Raw genomic sequence first — 27,666 nt, forward strand, 5'->3', positions numbered from 1 at the left:
TTACTGCAAACGAGGCCCCCACAGGCCTGCGAATCCACTTGGGGGGTTTTCTCAGAGGCGGGATCAGTGTGGTCTGAGCCGCCTCCTCTGGCACCCGAAGAGGAGGAAGAGTCTGTCCTGAACCAAAGGGCTCCAAGGTGTCAAAGGAGGAGGAGATCTGAGATCAGAGGTGCAAAATAAAACACATTACATCGATATTCCAGGCAACGAGCTCATTCAGTCCAGCCCAGCCCAGCCCAGGCCAGCCGTAAGGTCGGTTTTCTCCTTGGGAAAGAAACAACACACAGCATGTTCCCTGGGGTGGTGCCTCCAGGGTGTACAGCCCTTATACCAACTTTAACTGGCTTCAGGTGTTCAGTGAGTTTCATTTGGAGAAGTTACTTCTCTCTACTAACACGTGACCTTCCAAAGAGAAGCTCCTTGCTTCCCACCCCACTGCTAAACACACAGATTGCCTTGTTTGGGAGAGACAACGACATTAAGTTGTCATGAAGTCAACGCTGAGCTATGACGGATACGCAGCCTCAGTGGCATGTGAACATTGACGATTTTTTACAAGCCGTTAGCTTAAGCAGGTCCTTCCCCAGAACTAAACGTTGATATGCATGACCCAACTTGAGGACCAAGTTTATTTTCCCTTTTTCTATTTTGATCTGTGTTTTAACTCTGATTGCTTTAGTTTCTAATTTTAAGGTAGTTGATTGCGCAAGCACTCATATAAGCACCCTTGATGTCCACACAGGGAAAGCGCCAGAAACTTCATGTCTCAACAATTCCACACAGCATCATCAAGATGCTAATTAAAGCGGGTCCTGTCACTGGAGCGCCCTAAGAAACTTTGAGCTACTTGCACACAAGCGTTGGCCAACTGTAGCTGCTCAGTGTATTCTGCTACAGCCTGTATTGTACTATTTCTGCTGGGGAAAGGCGGAGACGGAGTCTAAGGAGGACACTTTGTAATTGGCTCAGTGGCTGTGCTCCTGGCATGAGATGACAATCTGGCTTTAATATCAAACTGTTTAATCTGCTCCAAGTTATAGATTAGGTTGGCCTCGGTAAAATTCCTCAGTTGGGGGTTTAGAACCAAACGGGCAGCCCACCACCCCAGATCTCCTCTCAGCATCAATAAGGACTGATTATCTGCTGTATTGATCTGATAAGGGATTTTAGAATTTATTTCCAATTCAATACAAATACTTGGTGAACGTATCTTATTTGTAGTCTGCTTCAGTAGTAGCTTACTTTAGTGATACCTTTGCTTCATTCTACTTTTGTGTCATGTAACTTTAATAAAACTGATTAAAAGCTACTGAGTCACATTTCTCTCTATCAGCAGCGTAGGCCCAGAATCCTGGAGGCTGTGGCTGGATGTTAGCTGGTCAGCCCAGAAGCCCCCTAGCTCCCCACTACTCTTTGGCTTTCACAAACACTTTGTGGACAGGAGATCCCTGCTCGGCCGTGCTCCCTGTGACCAAAGTGAAACAATGCACTACCTTGGCTATGCTTTCCTAGAGCTCCCCGAACCCACGCGCCAACCCGCCCTCCCAGTTCGCCCATTCTCCATTCCTTGAGGCTCTACCTTGTCAGCCTGAGTCTTCTGCTGAGCTGCTAGGTTCCCTCCCATAACTGAGTAAACGTTGATCCACCCATCAAAAGAGGCAGCGGAGAAGACTGATGGATTCCGAGGGCACCACTGGACATCAAAGCACCACTGGCTCTGAGTGGGCAGCTCATAAACCACCTAACAGAAGGGGAGGAGGAAGGCTATTAAGAGAGAGAGTCACTCGTTTTCCCCCAATCCACCTGTTTGCCACAAACTACTGACTTCTCACCATGCATAACGTGCCCTGACGAGTTCTTGGAAGTCTACCTGCCAGCACAGGCCGTAGCTGCAATATTGCAAAAAACCAAGTGTGGCCCTCCAACAGCAGGAGGCTCCAGAGGCTGAAGTGCAGTAAAGCAGCCGGGTTTTGGCTGCAGAGTGAAACTGATTTGCAACGCGTACGTACAGCGAGTTTCGCTCTGCTTTCTAAAGCTAGGAGTAGTCTTCGGGTGGCTTATATCCCGTAGGCAGCACACCTGCAGCTACACACCACAACAAAACCCTCCGGCAGCCAGGAGAGGGACACCACACTGCAGTGACAGTGTTAGGAGGCAGGGCTTGGGTACACAGAGAGCCCACATACTGCATATACCTAGGGGATAAGGTATAGGACACTCCACTCTACCAGCTGAAGGTGCGCCTTACTGTACACACTGTTATTTTTACCCACGCTACTGAGGCACGTGAGCATCTGGACAACACGCACAAGTGCAGAAATACTGATTGTGCTTCTGACCCACCACTGTAATATACTAGTACCTGCTGTCAAGGGAAGGAGACACCCCAGGAGAGAAAGAGGAACAAAATGGAGAAATAAACCAAGAAAAAACACTTGGCACAGCCTTCAAATACAAGCCAGGCAGGAGGCACGTGCCTCCCGCCAGGGAGTCAAACCTGCACACACCTCACCAATGCAGGGGTTCCAGCACAAGATCCGGTTATCTTTGGCACTGCTGAGTAGGAGCTCAGGGTCGGCCTGGCACCAGGAGATAGACAAGACTCCCCTGAAACACATCAGAGACAACACACTCGACTCCATGAAAGCAAGAAGGTCCCACCCCCAGTTACGCTGCAGCAGCGTAATGTGGACAGCTTCGCACAGGAGCAGCATTGCTAGATCGCCTCTCTGCCTCGCTCAGGCTAGACTGAAACTCATGCATCCTTGCTCCTCAATTCAAAAGCCAGACGGTCTCAGAGCAACACACCAGCTCCTACCTGCTGTGGCCCTCCAGCTGGCTCAATGGAGAGGTAGCAAAGCGTAGGTCCCATAACTGGATCACTGGCATGTGGTCGCTCTCCGAGGAAAGCACCAACTGGGTAGCGACTTCTGGGTGCCAGGCCATTCCCGAGCAGTGCATCTAGGCAGACAACAGCACAGGCTGACAACACCTCCGTGCTGCCTGGTGGCTACGAGGGCCTGGTCTGCATGATGCAGTTACGTCGAAATGAGGTGGCTTACCTCAATCTAAGTGCACCACTGTGCACCCCACAGCCTTGCTCCAGCCATGTAAGTGCCCTACTACCCTGACATAACGCCACCTCCGCCAGAGGCACAGCACTTCTGTTGTGTAGTTAGGGCGATGCAGGGTCTGTGGGGGCTGCTAGCTGTCTCATCCATTTCAGGACTGGGCTGGAACTGTGAAACTGACAAGAAAACCCAGCGCCTGGCTCCCCGGCCCAGCTGCAGCTGGGTCTCCCCTCCAACCTGAACACAACTCCTGGCCAAGTTCCAGTTTTGCCCTTGAAAACATCTACCTTGAAAGGTCACATGTTCACCTGACTCCTAGCCCAGACTCACAAGAATCTGGCTCTCCCCTCCTCAGAGACACACGTGTCTCCAGATGTCCCATTGCTGCTACACCAGACGCTTGTCTGCCCTTCTCTGCTCTCAGACAGATTAGTGCCTTTATCTTCTTCCATCGCTGCTGTAATGTGAACCTGGTACTGGGGGAAGATGCCAATTCATAGCCCAGGATAGTGCTGCCCTGGGCTCACCCCACAGACAGCACAGCAACAGTATCAACCCGCCCCTCCGCCCAGCCCCCACACATGCCTTTCTCCCAGAACTGACTCAGAAGGGGCAAGCTAGGGAGCCAGCAGGGAGGCAGTTCCCACAGTCCCTTTGACCTTTGGCCTCTCTTCTCAGAGTGCTAAGATGGACAAAAGACAGGACCCTGTGGGTCACTGTAGTGGCACAGACTCCCCAGGATGTAAGAATACCCTGGCCAGACTCTCTTGCAGATCAGAGGCCCAGTGTGCGTACTGCGTCATTTGCACAGATGGCCTCTTGCTCTGGGACATTCCCCCAGGGTGCCATGCAGGTGCCTCTCAGCCCCTACGCACTGGTGGGCTGCAGACACCTCGGAGAGGCCAGCCCACAGCCCTGCCCCCACTCACTCTGTTGCTGTGGTCGCTGACTTTAATGATGGGCTCATTCTTCCTGAGGTCCCACACAACGGCCTTTCCGCTGGGGTGAGCGGAGGATAGGATGTGCTGGACCTGACGATTCCAGGACACTGCGCTGACGTCTTCTTGAGGCTGACGGAGTAAGAGAGGCTATGGATTTGTTATACCCACGCGGGGAAACATCAGCACTGGGTCCCCACCCCTGGCTTGTCTTAGCATGCACTGAGGCTTCAGTGCATTCCTAGAGAAGCGACAGATTCTCGTCACAATCACCGACTAAGCTGCTGAACAAGTAGAATGGATGGCAACCAGCTAGGGCCAGGGAAGCCTTTAGGAGAATACGCTGCAGAAAACACCCTTCTGGCTGAGAACATCCCCTAGGAGAAGGCCATGTAGTTTGGGAAGGACACACTGGATTCCAAGCCACAGTCTGCCCTGGACATGTGTGTCATGAACCATTAATGCCAGCATGAAGCGATGCAGTCGGACAGGCTGGATGGCTCAGCAGCCTGAGGTATAGGGGGGATTAGGCTGCCGACTACAGATCTCAGTGAGAACACAAGAGAGAGGACCTGTTGCAGCATCTCAGGAGAGCGTCGAATCAAGGCTAACTCCCCTCAGACCGTCGTGGGGTCAGAGGCGAGCAAGGAGGGCATTCTGCCCAAGGAGAGGCTAAGCTCTCTTTTCGTTGAGTGAATGACAGCTGACTGCACTGCTCACAAGAGGGAACGTGCTTATAAATCACAACCGGAAGGGCTGCTTCCCCTTTAAAGCCAGGAGGCACCATCCAGGCACGACAGACAAACTCTGCCCCACCGATTGCTCATTTGCCAATCATGGTATTACAGTAATTAAAGCCTCTTGCCACTCACAAGATGCCCAGCAGATCCCTCATTTCTCCGGAAAGGCCTGATGCATGTGTTAGGGACAGCCCGATGGCCCCAGCTAGATGTTATGCCCTGGTTGGTTACCTAGTTCAAATGCACCTTGGGCCAAGTCTCCACAGTGGATTTACCCATCCCAGCAGCGCACCTGCGAACCCTGTGCAACCTCCCCCATGCCATGTGGATAACCTCCACCAGCTCCTGGAAGAGAGGCTTGACGCTAGGTTTTCAGCTATTGCTCCAGTGACTAGCAGAGTAAGTCCCATGCCCCCGCAACAAGTTGTACTGGAGTGGGGTCAGCCCCCGCTCCCTCCAGTCTCTGTTCAGAGATGCAGAACTGCCACAGAAGAGAAGCCCCTTTACCTGAGATTTAGCCCTGGGTGCCATGGGCACACTGAAGTTATTCAAGTCCCAGATGTAAATTTCAGAATTGTTGGCCCCAGAGGCTAGGAGATTACACTGTGAGGAAAGCAAACACACCGTTATCTCTTGGCTGTTGGTATCCCTGGGGATGACGACAAACTTCTCTAGACTAACCACAATAAAAAACCACAATGGTAGGAAAAAGAAAAAGCAGCCAAGCAGCACTTTAAAGACTAGCAAAATAATTTATTGGGTGAGCTTTCGTGGGACAGACCCACTTCTTCAGACCACAGCCAGACCAGAACAGACTCAATATTTAAGACACAGAGAACTCTGTTCTGGTATGAGTCTGTTCTGGTCTGGCTATGGGCTGAAGAAGTGGGTGTGTCCCACAAAAGCTTGTCACCTAATAAATTATTTTGTTAGTCTTTAAAGTGCTACTGGACTACTTTTTTGTTTTGATAGTTGATAGACTAGCCCGGCTCCCTCTCTGTTACTACACAACTGTAGGACGTGTCAGCCACATGGGATCATACATCATAGGTATGGCCTAGAATGCCACTGTCCTCTGGAGAACTTGCCCACAGCAGAAAGGGGAGGGAGAGGGAATCCCAAGGGCACTGCGGGGACTGGAGTTAGGCAGGAGAATGCTGCAACTATTTTACACATCCGTGCCACCTGCTGACCAATGGATCCCACAATACTGAGCAGACTTGTGCTGGCAGATGACAAACACAGGCTCTGAAACAAACTCATCTGCAAGGTGGGAAATGCAGCTGTTTTGTAGTGCAGAGTGGCAACGTACGTACGTGTGTGTGTGTGTGTTTTGTTTTGTAGTGCAGAGTGGCAACGTACGTACGTGTGTGTGTGTGTGTGTTTTGTTTTGTAGTGCAGAGTGGCAACGTACGTGTGTGTGTGTGTGTGTTTGGTGTGCGCGCGCGTGCACACAGATAAAACCCGTACTCCACTAGGTCTGCAAGGGGGAATGTTGAGGAACAGAGAAGAATCCTATGGTCCCGGGCTCCTTTTAGTCCTGCCCCTCTCTGACTGTGGGTCATGTGATGTTGCTGGATTTTTAAAATCATTTCTGTGATCACTGTATTAGGTTTGCACCAAATCTTGTGCGAGGTGGGCCACGTGAGGTGTCTAATGAAAGCTGGTAACGTCCCGATTCTGTTTATGTTACTTGTGTATCTGTGCCTTGTTCGTGTGTGAAGTTATAGATATTGGCTCTGTATCTGTATTAGAAACGTTTTAGTGCTGAGATTCACAATGGAAGGTGTGATCACCTCCCCAGTCAGGTGACATGGGCTGAACAAAGGAACAGAAACCCAGACATGAATTCTACATTTTACGGAAATGGACTGGGACATGCCGGCTTACACAGCGACCGATGGCAGAGTGCCACACCAGACAACCTGAGCACCACGGACTATATGAAGAAGAGTTTTTCCCTCCACATAGCAAGCAATAAAGATGGGCCTGGCAGTGACCATTTTATCTTCAGTCCTCATGAACTAAGCCTGTGTGAAGTGGGGGCCCATCCCTCACGGGATGTATTTTCACCGAGGCTCAAGAAAACCAGCTTATAACATCACTGTACCTGCACCAATAGCTTTACCTGATATAGGTAATGTCTCACTTCAACTATTTTTCTCACCCTGGTCCTTGTTCCCTCTTTCTCTCTTTCTTTCTTAACAAACCTTTAGATTTGAGCTGCTAAAGGCTGGGCACAACGTGCTGTTTCAGGTGAGATCTAAGTATATACTGACCTGGGGATGTGGCTGGTCCCTTTGGGGCCTGGAAGAGTGTGTAGCTTTGGTGAAATAGGCTTTCACAGCCCCTCACCTGAGCAAGGAGGGTTGCTGGTTTGAGCACTAGGAGCAGCTGGCGAATCTGTGAGTTTGTTTGTGTAGCTTCTGGCTGGCCAGTGGGGCTGGCAGAGGGACTTTTGTGGCTGGTTTGGTTTCCCTTATTGAGATGCAAGTTCCAGCCTGAGCTGTAAATGGCCTGGTTTTAATCCAATTTGCCCAGGATTGGTTCTCAGCTTGGCTCAGAAACCTTCGTAATATTGCAGGTCACCTCTGTTCTTTTTGTCTAGTGAGCTCAGCACACATGCAGCCTGACTTCCCTGGCACACCCCGCCAAAGGGCAAAACGGCTCAGTTTCCTGGTCTGACTAACCCCAGTGGTAGAAAGCTGAAAGTGCTCGAGGCACGGCCTTGGAAGGTGCAGAGCCTCCACAAGGGCTGCGACCAGCCCTCAGTCGGCACCTGGGACTCAGTGGCCATCCCCCCCCGGCACACACGTTCAGGCTATGATGATATTTGTCTCACAACAGCATCACGATCAAAGCCTCACTGTGCTAGGGGCTGCACAAACACGTATGAAGAGCGCCCCGCCCCAAAGAACCAGCTATCTAACCACACAAGGCAAAGACAGGGGGTATTAACAGCTGTTTTACAGAGGGGTGACTGAGGCACAGAGAAATGAAGTGACTTGTCCAAAGTCACACACACAGAGTCTATGGCACTACACCCGAATCTCGTTAGGCCCAGGCGAGTGTCTTTACAAGCAGCCCCTTCTTCTCTCCAGTTTGTAAGTTGTCCACTTTAGAGTTAAGCCCTCGGGACAGAGGGGAAGACAGGCTGGCTACCCACAGTCGCGGCAGCACACAGCATTGTGCTGTAATATTTCACTGGCTGTGCACCTGTATAGGATTGATGTCAAGAGCTCGAACAGGGCCCGTGTGCTTCTCCCTCCGTCCGATCACAGGCTCTGCCCCCGACGTCAGAATCTGGGAGGCACTGAAGAGCGTGAGCACTCCATTATCCCCTCCACCTACGATCACCCCGGAGCAATCAGAGGGCCTGTTTCCAAAGCTGCCCCAGATCAGCTTGTGAAACCTAAGAAGAGAAGAGAAACCTGGCCAGAGTGAAGTCAGGGCAGAGCAGAGCAACAACAGCACCTGGTGTGAGTCATTTCACGTGAACCTGAGTGCACGCTTTGCTAAGAATCCCAGTACCAGGGGATGCCACTCCCAGCTCACACCCATCAAACATCCCAAGAGCTAAGCTACCATGCTCCATTTCAAAGGGCCAGGGGATCTCATGCCAAAGAGATGTGCCTCCCCTCCACAGCTTTGAAGATACAGAACTCAAAGGTCAGCCTAGTAACAGATTGTCTACATTAGGGAGGTTTGCACAGAGGTAGCTACACCGACTCCTAACTGCCCAGTGCAAATACGCTGCCCTGACCAGATGTGACAATCAATGGGTGAAATTTTCTGGCCTGTATTATACAAAAGGTCAGGTTACAATGCCGTCGTTTGTCAAAATGGGGCTTGCACCAGTGTGACACATCCTGGGAGGAAACCAGGATATGCTGCACCACCACGAGCCCTGCTCTATAGCAGTGGGGTACATCTCCCCTGGGCATCTGCACTGCTGTAGCTCTGTGGTGTAAATGGCCTCAAACCCCAGGGTTCTGTCTCCTACGAACACATTGTTTGGTGAACAGGTTTCCCATCAGCCCATTCATAACCAGTTTCACTGCTCTAGCTCCTGGCCTGATTTCATATGTGGACCAATAGCCACCACTCGCTCACCCACCCAAGGGTGCCCCCGGGACTCCCCACTGATCAGTGTGGATGTACCAGGGTCCTCCATCTGAAGAGAGGAGCTGCCTAGCTGTTTCTGCTTTGCCAAGCTGTGCAATGCTCACACGTTGGAGGATGGATGCCAGGCGGGGCTCTTTCCAGGCCCTGCTAACGTGATCAGCCTCACGCTGGAGACTTAAATACCCCATCACACATCGGTCATTACTCAAGTCCAGCTACTGTACCAGCACATTAGCAAGAAGTTCCAGTACCTGTTGGAAGTAGGAAGGATTCCTCTACACTTCATGTCCAGGGATGGGTCCCTGAAGTCAATCTCAAAGATCTCCAGGGTGGCATTTGTACTGAAGGAGGCGTCCAGCTGCTGAGCAGATGTTCCTAGGCAAAGGCAGGGAGAGAGGGGACACGGGTGAGAGCTCTCCATGGGCTCAGGTACCAAAAGAACAAGGCTTTTGCCCAGCAAATGACCTCTTTAAAGATGGTCAGCATGACCACGGCCCTGTGGTACCATTCTGCCTGCATGAACAGCACAGGGAACTTCATGTTCACACACAGCCTTTAAAAAGAGCAGCTCTTCCTCAAGAAGCTCTGATCCTCAGAACTGTGATTAAATGTGTCTTTCCCTTTGAACACACAATGGAAATAAAACCCCCATGCCTGCTCCCTACTGCCCACAAAGGCTCTGTCTTCAATATAAATGCAATTATTTCAAGGACTCTGCTTACAATCATGGCTCCAATATGTACGGTACACTGGAACTTAATCGTGTTCATAAAGCCTTGGTCAGACCTTCCAGACCTAATCTGCAGAGGTTTCTTAACTGGGGTGTATCAAACACTTGCTGATGGTCCATGGAGAACTGGCTGCTCGCAACACGCTGGTTCTTCTCCTCATTTCCAGCTGCTACAATGAAATCAAAGCAGCTAAAAATACACTGAGTATTTCCTAAAGTAGCCTTCCCATGCAAGTACAGGGATGTTATGCCATTACTGGGGCCTTACCAAATTTACAGGCATGAAAAAACACATCACAAACCATGAAATCTGGTCTCGCCATGTAAAATTTGGTCTTTTACTTATACTGTACAGATTTCATAGGGGAGACCAGTGGCTCTCAACCAGGCACCCTGAGCCAAAAGGAAGTTGAAGGGGGCCACAAGAATATTGCAGAGGTGTTGCAGTGTTGCGACCCTTACTTCTGCGCTGCTTTCAGATCTGGTCAGCTGGAGAGCAGCGGCTGTTGCTGGGCACCCAGATCTGAAGGCAGCGCCCCATCAGCAGTGGTGCATAAAGAACGGTGGCAATACTACACTGTGTCACCCTGTCTGCTGCACTTCTTCCCTTAGAGCTGGGTGGACAGAGAGTGGCAGCTGCTGACAGGGGGCCCAGCTCTGCAGGCAACAGCGATGAAGTAAGGGAGGCAATAATACACCATGCCACCCTTACCTCAGTGCTGCTGCTGAAGACAGTGGCTCCGCCTTTAGAGCTGGGCTCTTGACCAGCAGTCACCATACTCCACATGTTTAATGCTGACGGAGCAGAACTAAAGGCAGCAGTACTACAACCCCCACCTACAATAACCTTGAGGCCCCCAAACTTCTTTAGGAGTCAGGACCCCGACAATTACAACTACAACACTGTGACTTCTCAGATTTAAATAGCTGACATAATGAAATTTATAACTCTTAAAATCTACGACCGTGAATTCAGCAGGGCCCTAGACACTGTCACACTATCAAAAAGTGGTCCAAACTATGAAACTGTGTAGCTCACGAAGTAGAAGAACTGCAGCCAGTGCTCTCGGGCTGACTATGGATGTAGTCTGGCTACAAAACCCAAGGATCAGTCTAGACTGCAAACTGGAAGCATACTTATAATCAACTGAATTTAAGCCAGTTGCCTGGACATACTTGGGTCTGTAGTGAAGAAAGAGTCCCTGACTGCCAGAACTGAAGAAAGTTTGTGTAAGGAAGTCGGCAAAAAGACAAGATGGGAGCCAAGAACTGCCCTAGACTGGAAAGACAGTTTGCTTAGTAACATCAAGTTACCAATAACAGAGAGGAAGCCGTGCTCGTCTATACACTGTCAAAACAAAAAGCAGTCAAGTAGCGCTTTAAAGGCTAGCAAAATAGTTTATTGGGTGAGCTTTCGTGGGACAGAAGTGGGTCTGTCCCACGAAAGCTCACCCAATAAACTATTTTGCTAGTCTTTAAAGTGCTACTTGACTGCTTTTTGTTTTGATCAAGTTACCAGCTTCTCCTTCACACCAGCCTGCACCACTGCTAATCTCAGGAATTTGAAAACTCTTCAAATCAGCTATTAAAGGGACATTTGTAAGTGTTCAAATGAAACCTAAGGCTTGGGGGCTGAATAACCCAAACAGAAATTCCATTACGAATATTAATCGTTCACTTGATTGCTTTTGGGTTCCTAACACTACAATGTCAGAAGACCCAGAAATGAAACTGACAACATTGAAAGGAAGGTTAGTTTGTGGTTCAGGGTCCAAAGTGAGTGAAGTGAGTAGAAATACTTGGTGAAAAGCAAGCACCTGATTTTTAACACTCTATCATGCTGAATAACTGGAAACATTTATTTAGTCACAGCAAACTCATTTTAAAATATGTAGCACTACATTTTTAAAAAGTGGACAGCTGTCTAAATTTATATAGCCATACTGGGTCAGACCAATGGTCCATCTAGCTCAGTACTTGGCTTTCCAACAGTGGCCAGTGTCAAGGTGTTCTACACGTAACATGGGCTTGTTCAGATGTTAGATCAGAAAGGGCTGAGAATTCACCCCCAATAAGCAGTCTCCTTCAACATCTCAAACTGGGCGGTCAAAGTCACGAGATGCTTTTCAGAAAAACAGAACCTGATATTCATCTTCCCAGTATCACCTTAATCAGCTCCAGAAAGAATTTGAGAGGCTCTGCTTCTGTGCACATAGTGGATGATTACACCACCTGTGTGGCTCACTCTTCATTAAGTGAATCCCCTGGCTAGGGGCAGCTGTACCTGTCGCTAGGTAGATGGGGTGGTTGCTTGGTGGGCTCCACACCTGAACAGCTGTTCGCTCAATTTCCTTTAGCTTCATTTTTCTGGACTCTAGAAGAGAGTTACATGGGGGTTAACACACACGTACAATATCAGCATGGACACTCACCAACCAGGCCACAAAGGTCTCCTTGCCTACCTGCAAAAGGATGCAATAAATTCTGATAGGCGAGCTGAGTTTAACAGGGCCAAGGTGGGGTGTTTGCAAATTCCTTACAATACCCAAATCAACCCTAGGTTCCAGGATGTGACTCTTACTTTGGGGGTTGAACTTTCCCTTTCTATCATTATGGAGGTCCCTCAGATATAGGAAAGGGGTCTATGTTACGTCTTTAAATCTTCAGCCTGGGTGTGGTGTCATTTGGCGAGAGAAAGACAGCCACACTAAGCTACTCCCACGGCTGTGAGCACACAGTGAAAATGAGCAGGGAGAATTCAAAACGCAGAAAAGAGGTGGTGTAACAGAACAAAGTACACTACTACCTTCGCTGATTTAGCTAACGCAGGTTATTCACCCTCTCCTACCATTCAAAGGCCCCAAGGGAAAGCCTCTTGGAATCCTGCTCGTTTGTTAACGGTGAACATAAATGCTCAAGCAGCAACGAAGGGTCCTGTGGCACCTGATAGACTAACAGAAAAGTTTTGAGCATGAGCTTTCGTGAGCACAGACTCACTTCATCAGATGCTGGTCTCGGAAATCTGCAGGGCCAGGTATCAATAAGCCAGAGCAAGGGTGGGGATAACAAGGTTAGCTCAGTCAGCAAGGGTGAGGCTTACTACCAGCAGTTGATCTGGAGGTGTGAACAGGTGAATAAATGCTCAAGTGATTCAAAATCATGAAGCGCAGAGTTCTGTTCCCACTCTGACAATGACTCCTGCAGCGACCCCAGCCAAGTCACTCAGCATTTCAGTACAGGAGTTGGCTCTGCTTGCAAAATGGGAATAAAGCTTCCTCAGAAATGGCACTAGACTCTAGTGTGAAACACGTAAGACAGTAATATTCCAAACTGACTGCAGTGCTATTGGGACACAGTAAGGACTGAGCCTTTGACCTCTACAATCTTTTCTCCATTGCACATTTCTATTTAACAGACACAGTAGCACTCATTAGCACAGGCCAAACAGAGGAAGCATCTGCATTTGTACGTTTGTCCTAGCCAAGCTAGGATCGGAATAGTTCTTCCTGGCTCCTTCCATGACAGAGAACGCTTTCTCAGATGGCGGGGGTCCAGGCCCCCTGGACAGTCAAAGTGTATGGAACATTGGATTTGAAACTGCTTCCAGTCTTAGTTTGCCCTGAGCGTAACCAGGGCCACTGCCTCGGCACACAGACATCAGTCAGTCAGTTTGGTGGCTCCTCCTAGTACTTGGAGCTAGCAAGCCCATGTCTGGAACCCTTCTCATCCCTCTTCCCCACCACGGAGTAGGAACCTCCCCACACTCCTTCCCCTCCATTACAGAGCAGGCTGCTTGAAGAGAATTGCTTCAGTGCTGTTAGCGTAATCTGCTGTGGAATCTAGTGAAGCTCATTTTATCTACCGACAAGCTCATGCTAAGATGACTCTAATTTCTGAGAGGCCCAGGGGATCTGAGCAGAGGCCTTGGGGTAGAAAGACCCCACCCAGCAGCAGCAGGCAAAGCGGATATGTTAATTTGTTTGTTCTCATGCCCTGAAGCACATGTCCTGCCCCTTTCCCTTCTGGGCTCTGTAAGGCTCTCTGCCAGACGCTCCTCTCTGGCATGGCTCTGGAACAGCTCTCATAGTCAGCTCCCTGTACTAGCCACAGGCAGGTAAACCGACAGCTCAGTTTCTCCTACCTCTGGCACAGGAGGGTGAAGGAAACAGCAGCCACTAACAGGAGGCAGAGATACCAACACAGGGGCCACACTGATGTCAGAGATCGTGCCCCCTTTCCTGGCTCTTTGCTGGCTCCTGCTTCCTCGGTGCAATCAATACAGGAGTGTTCTGTTCGCATGGGCCTCCCAGTCTCCAGCCTAGCAAAGGAGCGCCAGCCCCACTACCAAACACAACCACCCAAGGCAGCCAGGATGCCTCTTTCCTTTGAACAAGATCATTGGGAAGGTGAGGAAGGGGGCAGCAATGACCAGGAGAGAGAGAAGACAAGGGCCAACGTCCACAACCAGGGAAGCAGCTGGGGTGAGTGGCACGTGGGTAAGTTTCCAAGGTCCCCCCAGTTCCTGTATCGGTTCTTGTGGCCTGGCATTTAACAGGCAAACACAAAGGAGGCCCCTGCTAGGATGGGCTTACAATCTAAATTAGAGCAGTGATGCACAAATCAACTGTAAAGGAAGTTCCTGGCTTGAATCTGGCCAGGAAGATATATGCGCCACAGAGTATGGCAGGGGAAGGTCTTGCATCCTGCCCTGAGAGACCACGCCCAAGAGGCGGACAGTCCATATCCCAAACTCTCTGCTCTCAGCAGGATGAAGCACCCCGAAGAGTGCACTGGTTAGCCTGGCCCTATGTTGGCAACGCTGCTGCAAGGATCATTGCCCTAGGTCACTCCCCTCCGTAACTCCTTCACTGGCTGCCCCTTTTTGCAGGGCAGCAAACAGAAACTGCTGACATTCACTCTCAAGGCCCTTCCCCTTCAACCCTACTCTCCCTATGACAGCGGTGTCCAGTAGGAATTCAAAGATCAGTTGTCTTTCCCTATAGGAGACATATTATATCTAAATAAATGTCCTTTACCTCCCCCAGAGCCCTGTACTCCCAGACCACCCCCCCACTTCTAATTCAGTGCTGGTGATTCACCAGAGCCGCTGGGGTTACTGCATGCTTCTCCCACCAGGCAGTGGGGTGCGTGTGTAGAACACACGGACGGCACTCCCTGCGTGTGGCTCTCAGGAGCTGTGTGCGGCTCATGAGTCACAGGTTGGCCACTCCCATAGAATCATAGAAGAGTAGCACTGGAAGGGAACTCAAGAGGCCATCGAGTCCAGCCCCCTGCCCCCACGGCAGGACCAAGCACTTTCTAGACCATCCCTGAAAGCCATCTCTCTAATCTCTTCTTAAATATCTCCAGTGATGGAGATTCTACCACCTCCCCTGGCAATTTGTTCCAGTGTTTGATCACCCTCACAGTGAGGAACTTTTTCCTAATGTCCAACCTGAACCTCCCCGGCTGCAATTTAAGTCCATTGTCTCTTGTTCTATCCTCAGAGGCAAGGAAGAACAAGTTCCCTCCCTCACCCTTTATGACACCCTTTTATGACACCACAACAGTGTCCTAGTCGCCACACATGGCAAGTGGCGAACATACTGGACATTCCTATCAGCCTTCATTCACGACTGAGCGGCTGGTGCTCCTCTGAGACCAGTCCCCAGCCCCAGAATGCACTGCCCACTTATTAGATTTCCCCTATGCTTCCCTTTGCGCTTTCCCTCCTGCTGCCTCACATTCTTAGGAGGTTTGATGCATAAACACCCTCAAAACAAATGCCTTATCCACCTTCACAACCCTCCTCAGAATGGTGCTTGGTCATGATGCCTGAAAAACACACAACCCAGGGTGAGGGTCAGTGTTTACATAACTTCCTTGAGTCCCCCATCTGTCTATAGCCACTTGTTATCTCATGTAATATACTTAGATATCAACTCCTGGGGGCCAGGGCCGCTCTGTGTATACACCCAGAGCAAAATGAAGCCACCACTGAACCCCCAGATGATACATTCATGTAAATAACAACACAGGAGAGTGCATCATAAAGACTAGCCAGCTGTGAGCGATACTAAGAAACAGGCCCTGGTCCACACTTACTGAAGAGGCAGCCAATTCAGAGCAGGGCAACTTGGTTCTCAGGCCAGCAGAGGAATTACGCGATCACGTTCGGAGTCAGCCTAGCAAAGCCACACTCAGTACGGTGGATCAGAGCAATTCAGTCAAGGGGGCACAATTTCACAGGCTCTCCAAGCACCTTCTATTTTACTTTGGCTGAGTTACCAGCTCATTCTCTGAGGAGGGGGACTTTTGGGGACAGCGATGTCTTGTTCTGCAACAGGAATTAGTTTTCAGGGCACCAATCTACTGTCTCAGGCTTGAAGGCAAAAACGCAACTCTGAGCCTTACATTGCTAGAAAAGGTCAGGGATAGTCAGTAACCAAGAGCCTTCAGAGTTCCGTGGCGTTTCTGCATGCTGTATCCAAAACACTCATCAAAGTACTGGCACAGTCTTTGAGCTACCTCTTCTGGCAGCTTTAGGAGGAGCCTGGCAGCTGTGAAACTGAGCAGAATTCACAGGGAGAGTGCACCATCTGGTGTTCTACCTAGAAGTGACACCTTAGGTTAGGGAGATGGCTCAGGCTTCTGTTCTCTCAACAGCTCTTTAACTAATCACACCAATTCCTACACTATTTGCAGGAGGGGAGCAGTTGACAGACTTCAGGTAGCTTCAAATCTCAGCTGCTATTGATGGTCAGAGTCTCAGCACCCTTAGAAGCCTCTCCTCGGCACAATCTGTAGCAAAGTATCTTTAAAAGGAAACAGTAGTTTAGCATTGGGGGAAGCGAGGCCTAGCAGATTAGATGAATCCCTTCCCTCAGGGACAAGAGGAAAGTGAAAATACTTTGTAATAAAATACCCAGCTGCCAAAATTAAAACATTTGCTCGTCTCCTCCATGGTTGGTGGACCATACAGACATTGCTGAAGGGTACCCAGGTACCCAGCTACTACTGGTATTATAAATAGCTATAACCGAGTGTAGTAACAGCAACCAGAACACACAACTGGCCTGACAACATTCCCAATCCCACTTCAATAAACAACTCCTGCTTTTATAATCCCAGCATTGCTAAAGTGGAACTCCTGCCTACAAAAACAAACCAAACCAGCAGTCATGTAGCACTTTAAAGACTAACAAAATAATTTATTAGGCGATGAGCTTTCATGGGGCAGACCCACTTCTCCGGGTCCTATAGACCTGTCCCACCAAATCTCACACCGCCCACCGAGGACACACACCGCTTTCCTCTTAAATGGGAAATTTCATCTCAGATCTCGGGGGCTGCACGGAGGAGGTTAAGTACCACCGGCTCCAGGTTACAGAAGGGGAAGCGAGGCACCGAGGGAAGAGCTGGGAATTAAGCCCAGCTCTCCTGAGCGCCAGTCCCATACCCCACCTACTAGGTGACACTTAGGGCTTCTCTTTCCCCCAGTTATTCACTTCGTTCTCCTGGATTTGCTTTTAAGCTTCTTTTTTTTTTTTTTAACTTCCCGGTAGACGGCCAGAAATCAGAGTTTCCTGGCGCTCCCTCTGCGCGCACCCGGCGCCGCTCCCGCTGCACCACCCGGCACACCGGGGAAGCCTCCGCGCGCCCCAGTAAGGGTCCACGCAGACCTACCCGGGTGCAGTCACTGCCCGCCGGGAATCGCACCCCTGCAGCCCGCGCTGGAGCTGGGCGTGGGCGAGCGCCTGGCGACACCGGCGGCACGGCCGGTCCCACAGCCCAGCGCCGGCGGGACCGACGCGGGCGATGTTTTCACACCAGGGCCCTCGGTCGGCGCTTGGCAGCGAAGCCCTCCGCCCAGCCCCCTCCGGAGCTCCCCGCGGCTCGGGGACAGGCACGGGACCCCGGGACCACTCCCCGGCGCCGCCTCTCGCTGCCCGCGGCGGGGCTCCCGGGCTGCTGGGGGGGGGGGGCTGTCACACACGCCGGGGCGGCCCAGGGACACGCGGGGCGGCCCTCACCGGCTCCCGTACGGTCCCTACCGTGACTATGCAGCCCGGGCGCCCTGCGCTACGGCGGCCGCCAGCAGCCCCAAGAGCTCCGCCCGCGCAGCCTCTCCGGCCTGTCAGTCTGGCCCCGCCCCCCGAGCAGTGTAGCCCCGCCCACAGCGTGTCCCCGCTCCCCTCCCGCAACGCCTCGTAGCCCTGCTGCCGGCTGGAGTCCGCCTCTCCCCTGCTGGCGGCGGCGGGCCCCGGGCTGGCTCTGCCAGGCGGTTTCAGCTGGCCCAGGCACCCCAGGGTCCCGCTAGGCGCTTCCTCAAAGACCCCCCCAACCCCGGCCTCCAGCGAGAGACTCACCCCCCATCTGCACCGGTCCTCGCCCCGGTGCACCGCAGCCACAAGCAGGGCCTCAGCCACTTCTGCTCCGGGTTCACGGACTCCGCTCAGCTCCAAGGGGAACCTTGGACTTGGCTTTGGTAACAGAGCATAGGCCCCGTTTCACCGCAGCTGCAGTCCCCACAGGCTGCAAGCCTTCAAGTAGGGAAGTTCTTCTACCTCACCTAGCAACAGGGGGTCCAGGAGCCCTACTGCAGCATCCCTGTTAGGGACCACAGCCCATCACCTCTGCTCACGCTGACACCATTATTCATCTGATTAGTAACGCTCACCCCAGTGGTGATCATTTACGTCTGATCCTAACGCCACAGAAGAGCTGATACCTCAGCACCATTGCGGCAAGCCAGGCTGGCAAATCACTGACTTCACATTTACTGTGGCTTTTGGGGGGTTGTGTTTATTTTTAAACAGCAAGGTAATACTTTAATTAAGAAAGTGGGGTATAAGGCACCTTGGAGCCCAAGTCCAGAAGCAAACCTGTGTTGAGTTTTGTTATTATCACTTCCCCATTTCCTGTATTGGAGCAAATGGAGGTTTTCGGTGCCATTCCCCCGTACCCATGAGCAGGACAAGACATAGCTCTGAGCCACAGATCAGGCAAATGCTGTCATTCTGTTAAGCCTTTGGTTTTTCTTAATCCATTAAAATTAGCTTTTTGTGATATTGCAGCTGGACTCTATGATCATGCAAAAACTCATTACCAGAGCAGAAGGGGCCCATGAAAATACAGGGACAGGCAATTCTCCTGGGAAAAAGCTCTTTGGGTGATGCAGTAACAGATTACAGCCTCAAAGCCTGTGCCAAAACCCTGAGATGACGGAATACAACGTTTACACTTCAGACTCTTTGGCTGTGGCCACACTTGGCCAAAACTTTGAAATGGCCATGCAACTAGCCATTTTGAAGATTACTAATGAGGTGCTGAATATTCAATATTCAACGCTACACCTTTTGAAATCCCCTTACTCCTCTCAGCAGAGGGGAATAAGGGGATTTCGAAAAGCGCAGGGTCCTTTTGAAAAGGACCCCCATGTAGCTGCGCCGAGCTGCAAGCTTTGGAAAGCGGCGCTTTCGAAGCGCTGTGGCCAGAACTGTCGTAATGCTACCGAGGCACTGAATATTCAATTTCATGGCCATTTAGAAGCTTTGGCCAAGTGTGGCGACAGCCTTTGGGTTGAGATGCAAAGCCCAGATCACCCTCACTAACATTCAGTGTAACCCTTTCAAACTGTAAGGGTGTGTCTACACTTGCCTTCCTCTTTCAAAAGTGGTATGCAAAGGAGGTGTAAATTTGCATATTTGGTCCCTCATTTGCACATTCTAATTTCAAACGAGCTTCTTTCGAAAGAAGAAAGCCAGTGTAGATGCCGCTTTTCGAAAGTAAACCCCTATCTTTGAGAGAATCCTTCTTTCCTGGCTATTTGATTTTTAGTTCTTATAACTTTTCCTTCTTAACAGTTATTTTATTTAACATTTTGGCTGTGTCTACACAGCCAAGAATCTTTGAAATAGCCATGCTAATGGCCATTTTGAATATTACTAATGAGGCACTGAAGTGAATATTCAGTGCCTCATTAGCATTTGGACTCTTCCGGCCGCGGCACTTCGAAAGCGCCGCTTTCGAACGCCCGCAGCTCGGTGTGGCTACACGGGGGTCCTTTTTGAAACGACCCTGCATATTTCGAAATCCCCTTATTCCGGTCAGGTGGCAGCATATCAATAAGGAGTGAAGCCATTTATTTCTGGATGTAAGGAATGAAGGCGGTCCACACTCCAAACTAACAACGTCCACATTAGGTCAGAGCAACGTTCTATCTCGTTCTTGAGTCTCCAACTGTGGCATAGGCAGCACACAGCTGCAGTCCACGTCACCCACAGGAACATGCAGCCTTAGATGTAGACCATGCAATGCGTTGCTAATTGAATTAATCAGTCGAGAACCATTGCTCTAGGCCACTAGCCTTTCTGCCAACAGTGGCCTCTGCCAGACACTTTGGAGTGAATGAACAGAGCATGGCAACTATGAGCAGTTCAGCCCACTGTCCACTCCTCGCGGTCAGAGGCTAAGGGACATTTGGCACATGAGGACATGGACAGACCATCCTGGCTATTAGGTGTTAGCTAACCCAGCCTCTCTGAGCTTATCTACTATTTTTTTTTAACTTAGTTATGCTTTTGGCCTTCATATAACATGCCCTGGCAATGAGTTCCACATGTTGATTATATGTTGGGTGAAGAAGTATTTCGCTGTATTTGTTTTAAACCTGCTGCCTATTAATACAATTGGGAAAATCTGGGTTCCTGTGTTATGTAAAGGATGAAATAACACTTCCTTATATTCTCCTCTCCACCCTCCACCCCACTTCCCATTCATCATTCCATGAACTTCTTGACATCCCTGTCACCTCTCTTCTAAGATAAATAGGCCCAGTCTTTCTAAATACCTCTTCCTGTGGAAGCTGTTCCAGACTCCATTTTCACTGTCCTTCTCTGTACATTTTCCATGATATATATCTTGAGATAGGACAACCAGAACTTTATGCAGTATTTAAGGTGTAGGAATACTATGAATTTAAATAATGGTGCTATATTTTCTGTCTTAACTAGCCCCTTGCTAACAGCTCTTAACTTTGTAAGATTTTTTTTGACTGCTCCTGAGCAAAACATTCAGAGAACTATCCAAAATGATCCCCCTTCTTGAATGGCAACAGCTAATTTAGACTATTAATTTTATATATTGAGTTGGAATTAAATATAAAGTAACACACACTGGAAAACTTATCAATACTCAACTTCATCCGCCATCATGCTGTCCCAGAACTCAGTTTAAGGTTATCCCTGTATTCACAGTTTGCTTTGGCCTCACCCATCTTGAATCATTCAATATTGCCTACAAATGTTGCCCACTCATTGTTTCACGCCTTTTCCAGATGATCAACAGAGTCATAGATTAACACATGTCCCGGGGAGGACCCCTCCGTTTACTTCTCCCCACTGTGTGTGTGTGGGGGGGGGGCGGGGAGGGAATCGATCATTTATTCCTATGTTTTTTTTAAACCAGTTACTGATCTTTTCATAGTATGGATGGTGGCACTGCAGAGTTGAATAACCCAAAGGAGCTGTGTATCTTTGAACACATAGTAGAATTCTGTTTTACTTTCTCCTCCAGCAACTGCCAGGACAACCGTGGTAGCTGGCACTGTTGCCTATACAAATAAAAAAAAATCAAGAATTCCAGGGTGCATGTTATACAGATTCATAAGGCTCAACAGTTCCATACTTCTTCCCGAAGTACCATCCCATACACAAGGGAATTCTGCCCCTGCTCAGAGACAATGGTAGAACCACTATAACTTCTTCAAAGAAAAAAAAATCCACCACCAGAGTTTTCACAATATATTTCATTAAGAGTAACTGTCTAAGGAAACAAGTGGTTAGTGCATGTTGTGGTGAACACTATGGAGGACCCCCACTAAGTGTCCCAGGAGAGGAGCTATCTTTCCGTGCGTCTTTCAGATTTCATAGTTCTTCACCTCTGGGGGCTCTTGGCTGGGATCACCCCCTCGCTCCAAGTACAGGTTATTGTACGGATACTGCTTCGGTCCCTGGGGAGGAACACAGCCGTGAAGTGGAAAACTCAGCACATTCAAACAAGTAACTTCAAAAATCTGCAGGCAAATATTTCACGCTCACAATGTTCTGTGTCTTCAATTCACTGTGCAATACTCAGCACCAGTATGTAGCAAATGTTCTCCCACTATAACAGCTGGGACACTATGGCACTGAGGTGCTACGGCCAATGGCCTCAAAGGGTATTTTAGCAGCTAATTCTCATTGACTTCCACAGGAGTTGTGTGCCTAAAAATGTGTGAGGACCCAGGCCTGAGTGACTAATCCAAAGCCACACCACTGGCGCAGTGGGGGGTTCACTGCAATAGGACACTGCTCTGGGCATCGGGCAGCAGCATGCAGTAATAATTCTTTGGAGATCTCTTCCCTGTGCCCCACTTCATTACTTACCACAGGCATGTAGGATGGGTACTTTTCTCCCAGATAAAACATAACCAGCATGAAACCAAGAAAGAGGAAAAAGTGTCTGCGCATTGTATTCCAGGATACCGCAGTGGGGGATGTGTCAACACGGGTCCGGAGAAACATGTCAAAGTGCCAGTGCAGCTAAAGAATACAGAAAGAAGCTGAGTTAGATTATTCCAGTAGCACTCTGCTATCTCTGGCTCTTCAGCTCAGAAACTTGAGGCACTTTGCAGACATTAGGCATCACAATGCTACCAGAAGGGAAGTTTTAACCCCGTTCTACAGAGTAACTTGTGTAAGGTCATGGAGGGCCAGGGCAGAACAAGCTTTCACCTCACACAACTGCATAACATAACAGGTTGTACCTCTGAAATCTGGGACTCTCTCAGGACCATGGATGTTGTGGGACCAGTGTGCCTCGGTGGCTGGGAGGGAGGGTGGGCAAGCCAGTTGAGCAGCAGCCTGGGCTCTGGCCATCTGGGAAAGTGGATGGCACCAGGCTGGCAAGAGAGCTGGTGCTCAGCCCTGGGCCAGTTGGGAAAGTGGGAGGTCCCAAGCTGGGGCATGGAGCAGGGGCCAGGGCCAAGTAGCCGCAGGAGGGAGCAGAGCCCAGCAAGCCAGCAGGGGAGCTCTCACTTCTCCTGGTTCAGGACCACTCAGATTCCAAGGGTGCTCAACCAGGGAGGTCAAACCTGTACTTCATGTTTGTTTATTTTTAAAAAACACCAGGAACCCACATTTGTCCACCTACAACCATTATAACTGCATCTCAGAACCTCTTTTGTTGTCATGCTGCCTCTCAAAAGACACAGCAGGAATTAACACAATAGTTTGTGGAGAGTTTCTAGCAACTGAGAATCCCACAATGAGTGGAATTAGAACACCAAAAACAAAATCACAAGGATGGAATTTATAGAATCGTAGAACCTAAGGGCTGGAAGAGACCTCAGGAGATCGTCCAGTCCAGCCCATAGCCAAAGCAGGACCAACCCCAACTAAATCCTCCCAGCCAGGACTTTAAAACCTCTAGGGATGGAGATTCCACCACCTCTCTATGTAACAAATTCCAGTGCTTCACCACTCTCACAGTGAAACAGTTTGTCCTAATATCCAACCTAGACTACCCTCATTGTTCCTTGTTCTACCATCTGTCACTACTGAGAATAGGCTGGCTCCATTCTCTTTAGAGCTCCACTTCAGGAAGTTGAAGGCTGCTATCAAATTGCCTCTCGCCCTATCACCTCCACAGGTTGAATATACTTGTTTGAACAGAATCACATTTAAGCTTCTCATTCATAGGGACTTTAACCCAGAAACTAGAAGTCAAGCATCTTACACATGAGCAGGTAGGCAGAACACAACCAGAATGCAGACAACTCAATGTTTTTGATCACATTCCTGTCTTTACTTTTGCAGTTCATTCCTTCAGATGGTGGCTGACAATGGGCCTGACCGCATAGCTGTTTCAGCTAACGCCAGGGGAGCCAGATTCTCACCATTCCAAACCCTCTTTGACAAGTAAAGATGGCAGTTTTAACAACTCACCATAAACTCAAGATGTAGCATTGCTACAAGGACCAAACATTAGCTTGAGTTTTTGCTCTTCCCTCCATTATAGTCAATTGTTTCAACCAGGCACTTTGGAATCCCCAATGTACACACAAAAGCTTATTTTCTCTTTACTTCTATTGTTAAGGGACAGCTCATGTCACCAACCAAATGAAATAATCATGGTTCTGTTTCAATCACTTACAGAAACCCCACATTCTGTTACCAGAAAGAGTTATTCATCATTTGGAATTGACTCTTGGTAAATCTACTTTTTTAGTGTCAGAAAGGAACTTCCAAACAGTTTCTACGAAAAGGGCACTTAGTACTTACCACTACTGAAAAAAAACTGTAAATAAACCTCTGTATGATCTTCTTATAACCTTCTATTAATTTTCTATACCATTTGGTTATAACCTTACATTGAGTCTTTTTACACAGAAACCTTTTAATCCCTGCATCATTTTCTTATTAACTTTGTATTAAGTCTTTTTCTAGAAATACACAGAATTCTGTATTACGTCTTTGGTAATAGATCTCTCCCCTTTCACTTAATTGATTGCCCTATTGAATGAATGAGATCTGAGAGTCTCACAGAAGGCAAGCACTTCTGAACAGCTGCAACATTTGGAGAGGGGCGTAAGACCAGGTCCCAGGACAGTAGAGACCTGTCAAGCAGGGAATATTAGACATATTGAGGACATTGGGAGTCAAAAGCAAGCACCTTCTTTTGGAAACAGATTCAAAAGGCTACCTTTGAAGATGAATGGGCAGCGTTGAGGCAGCGCCCAGAAGGCGGCACAGGGATGACTGACAGCCACAAGTGCAAAGGTTTTGCATATGAATGAGATGACTGGTGTAGATTTGCATGAGGCAGGCAGGCAGGCCACTATAAATCTAAGGTGTCTTGCAGGGGGACCCTGATCTGGTCTTGTCAACATCAATTTGGGCCGGCAGAAACCCAGCTCCACCCCTACCCCATCTAAACTCACCTGATCAGTGAAGTCAGGAGGAGCAACTAGTTGGTAACAACAAGATGGAGTGTGCTTGTGTGTGAGTGCATGAGAGTAACATATCGTAAGCATATGATAAAGCAGTGATTGTTATATATGCAGTACCAATAAACGTGGTGTTTTGCCTTATCCCCCCTGAAAATATCCCATGTAGTACTCTGAGTACAACTAAACCACCTCAGAACCAGAACCAGAGACAGCAGTGGCTGTACTCACTGGACTAAGGGGACTCGAATCTCTGTGATCAAGCAGAAAGGATAGTTTAGTGGCACAGATATCAGATCAGAAGCCATTAGGCTCACAGATACATGTTCAAATCCCAGCGTGGCTGACTCAGCCTTTCTTCTTACTAAGGAAGATACTTCAGCATTCCTTGTGGTAAGCACGCATGAAGCCTTAAGACAGTAGAGGCCTTCTCTCACCTGCATGAATCCTGCAAAATATATTTGGCCTATTTTTGGGAGCAAGGAGGGGGCAGAATAGTAATTTACCTAGATTTCTTTCAGACACAAAGGAGTGAGGTTGTGAAGCATTCCATAAATATTCTAGCTGAATCTTAATCCTGAGTAGAAACAGCACTGAAATAGAAAGTCAGAAGCAAGAAGATCCACAATGCCTACCGTCTCTCCCCAGTTTTGTCTTAGACCTGGATAGTCCCATTGATACCAGGGGTCTCTCTCACAATTAGATTTCTCAGGAAGTTTGGGATAATCACCATACCTATTGGAAACATACAAATAAGAAACAAAATTAGTTACATCTACTGTGCGGCATGGTGCAGAGCATTCGGAAAATCTACTAAAATGGACTAAGAGAAAGGTACCTACCTACAGTAGCTTTTGAAACTATTGTAAATACATTTTAAAAACCACACCTTAACTCACATGGCATTGATTGCCTTCACACTGATGTCTTTGCTTATTTGGTGTAGCTTCTTCCTTTGTTTTGTTTAGTTATTTTGTCTTTATATAAATGAACTGCAAGTGCTACTGGAATACGACCAGTTTCTCTTCCTCTCTCCTTGTGACTACCTCAAGCCATCCCTCCCCCAACATGTAAATGCCTCTGAAAGCATTTCACTTAAAAGGCATTTTTACAGTTGGATCGCCATTAATGACATACTCCAGGTATGTGTGCCCCTAGTGTCATAATAACTGAGCACCCCACAAATGTTAATTTAACCAAGCAAGACCCCTGCAAGAAAGGGCATAGTATCCCCATTTCACAGACTGGGAACTAAGGCATGGAGAATGACTTGCTTTAGGCCACAGTCTGTGGCAAAGCCTGGAATTAAACCGAGATCTTCAGAGCCCCAGTCCACTGACTAGGTAACCATCCTTCCTAACATTTCATTCTCCACACTATCCTCTACTCTCACTGTGCTATGCACTCAGCTACAGTGACTTGTTCCTATTTAACCTTTTAGAGATCACTACCTTTTTGGAGTGTTGAGAAGTACATGAAGGGCTTGTCCACCCTACCTCCCTACTTTGAAGGGAGGATGGTAAGCAGGGTGTTGGAAGTTTATTAATGAAGTGCTGCGGTGCATACGCGGCACTTCATTAAGCAAATTCCCCCTCGCTGCAACTCCAAAGTGTTAAACTTCTAAGTGCTGGCTTGCCTATAGTCACGGCTCACCCGCCGGTACTTCGAAGTTTTGAGGAGTAAAGGGACTTTGAAGTACCCCAGGCACTTCGAAAAACCGGTGGGCGAGTAGCAGCTACATGTGAGCCGGCACGTCAAAGTTTTAAACTTCGGAGTTGCCACTGGGGGGGGCGGGATTTGCTTAATGAAACGCTACATATGCACCACAGCACTTCATTAATAAACTCCCAACGTCTGACTTACCATCCTCCCTTCGAACTAGAGAGGTAGTGTAGACAAGCCCAAAATGTTTTAATTTTGCTGAAATTAAACTTCAGCTATGTTTTATACACCATTAAATAAACAGATCCTCCCTGCAGCCTGACACCAGCTGCTATCTGCTTTTGCTTTTCTGCAAGGGTCCAGTAATCTTATACAGCTCACCCCATGCCATCATCTGGATATGGCTCATAGTCCTCCACTCTCATGTTGTATTTCTTAGCAGCAGCTGCTCGTTCCTCTGGGGTCTTGGGGTAAGGTCCAGGCATCAACTCCTTGGGCAAGCCAGAAGCTGAAGGCAGAAAACACAAGTCAGAGTTCTCTGGCAATCTATACATAACAGGACACCCGGAAACATGGCAGACAGTGAAAGAAGGGCCTGTTTCACAGGGTCACTCACCCCAGGTTAGGGTGCAACTTATCTGCACCAAGGCATCGGAGACAGGAAACCAGGTGTGGGGGGGGAGGGGCACAGATCCGTCTCCTTACCCAATTCTGCCATTACTGAATCACTAACAAGAATCCAGGGATCTAGAAAAACCAGCGTTGGTACCCCCGGAGCCCCACCCCCACAGGGCCCCTCCACTCGGGGTGCCCAAAGCCCCTCTCCCCGGGACCCCCACAGCCCCGCCCCCACAGGGCCCCTCCACTCGGGGTGCCCAAAGCCCCGCCCCCCGGCACCCCCAGAGCCCCGCCCCCACAGGGCCCCTCCACTCGAGGTGCTCAAAGCCCCGCCCCGCCCCGCGGAGGCCCACAGCCCAGGGTCCCCAGAGCCCCGCCCCCCACCGCAGACCCCCAAGGACACGGCCCCCTCGGGGACTGAGGCGCCCGTCGCTCGCTCGCTCGCTGACCTGCTCGCGCCCCCAGCGGGGCGGCCCGGCTCCCCGCCGCCCGAAGCAGGGCCGCCCCCCGCAACCAGCGGGCCCGGAGCGCCACCGCCATCACCTCCCCTCCACGCGCACTGCGCAGGCGTCAAGGACGGCGGCCGGGCCGGGTCAGAAGAACGCAGGGGCGGGGCGGCGAGGTGAAGGGGCGGGGCCAGAGGGCTGGAGAGGGGGTGGGGCGAGCCACGTGGGCGCGGGGTGAGGTCCGGCTGGTGCGGGAGCGGGTGGCCGGAGGCCGGGGGCTCGGTGCGGGCCTCGGAGCGCTACAGACCCAGGGACACAGAGCACGAGACTGGAGGGGACTCGAGAGG

The 27,666-nt window shown here is 49.6% G+C and overlaps 2 protein-coding genes across 6 annotated transcripts in view; both read right to left on the reverse strand.

The window, feature by feature from the left end:
• Positions 1-17,711, reverse strand: part of SEC31B (SEC31 homolog B, COPII coat complex component) — a 38,350-nt gene extending 20,639 nt beyond the window's left edge. For 3 of the 5 annotated variants that reach the window (XM_074999788.1, XM_074999787.1, XM_074999783.1), the window contains exons 1-10: positions 17,291-17,596; positions 11,889-11,978; positions 9,126-9,249; positions 7,966-8,161; positions 5,257-5,352; positions 4,001-4,141; positions 2,819-2,961; positions 2,508-2,607; positions 1,580-1,741; positions 5-157 (exon numbers count right to left, since the gene is read on the reverse strand). In XM_074999788.1, the coding sequence (XP_074855889.1) occupies positions 5-157; positions 1,580-1,741; positions 2,508-2,607; positions 2,819-2,961; positions 4,001-4,141; positions 5,257-5,352; positions 7,966-8,161; positions 9,126-9,249; positions 11,889-11,967 (1,194 nt within the window). In that variant the 5' untranslated portion in view covers positions 11,968-11,978; positions 17,291-17,596. Of the gene's footprint in view, positions 1-4; positions 158-1,579; positions 1,742-2,507; positions 2,608-2,818; positions 2,962-4,000; positions 4,142-5,256; positions 5,353-7,965; positions 8,162-9,125; positions 9,250-11,888; positions 11,979-15,709; positions 15,728-17,290; positions 17,597-17,658 lie in introns of those variants that run through there. The other 2 variants (XM_074999784.1, XM_074999786.1) reach the window with 2 other exon arrangements.
• A 3,682-nt stretch (positions 17,712-21,393) lies between these two features.
• Positions 21,394-27,453, reverse strand: NDUFB8 (NADH:ubiquinone oxidoreductase subunit B8). The gene is made up of 5 exons (XM_074999456.1): positions 27,323-27,453; positions 26,637-26,763; positions 25,229-25,328; positions 22,033-22,188; positions 21,394-21,617 (listed from the first exon to the last, which is right to left on the reverse strand). The coding sequence occupies exons 1-5, from the start codon at positions 27,411-27,413 to the stop codon at positions 21,525-21,527; spliced, it is 567 nt and encodes a 188-aa protein (XP_074855557.1). The 5' UTR covers positions 27,414-27,453; the 3' UTR covers positions 21,394-21,524.
• Positions 27,454-27,666: the final 213 nt, after the last annotated feature.

Source organism: Carettochelys insculpta, chromosome 7 (assembly GCF_033958435.1).
Source record: "Carettochelys insculpta isolate YL-2023 chromosome 7, ASM3395843v1, whole genome shotgun sequence".
NCBI lineage: Eukaryota > Metazoa > Chordata > Testudines > Carettochelyidae > Carettochelys > Carettochelys insculpta.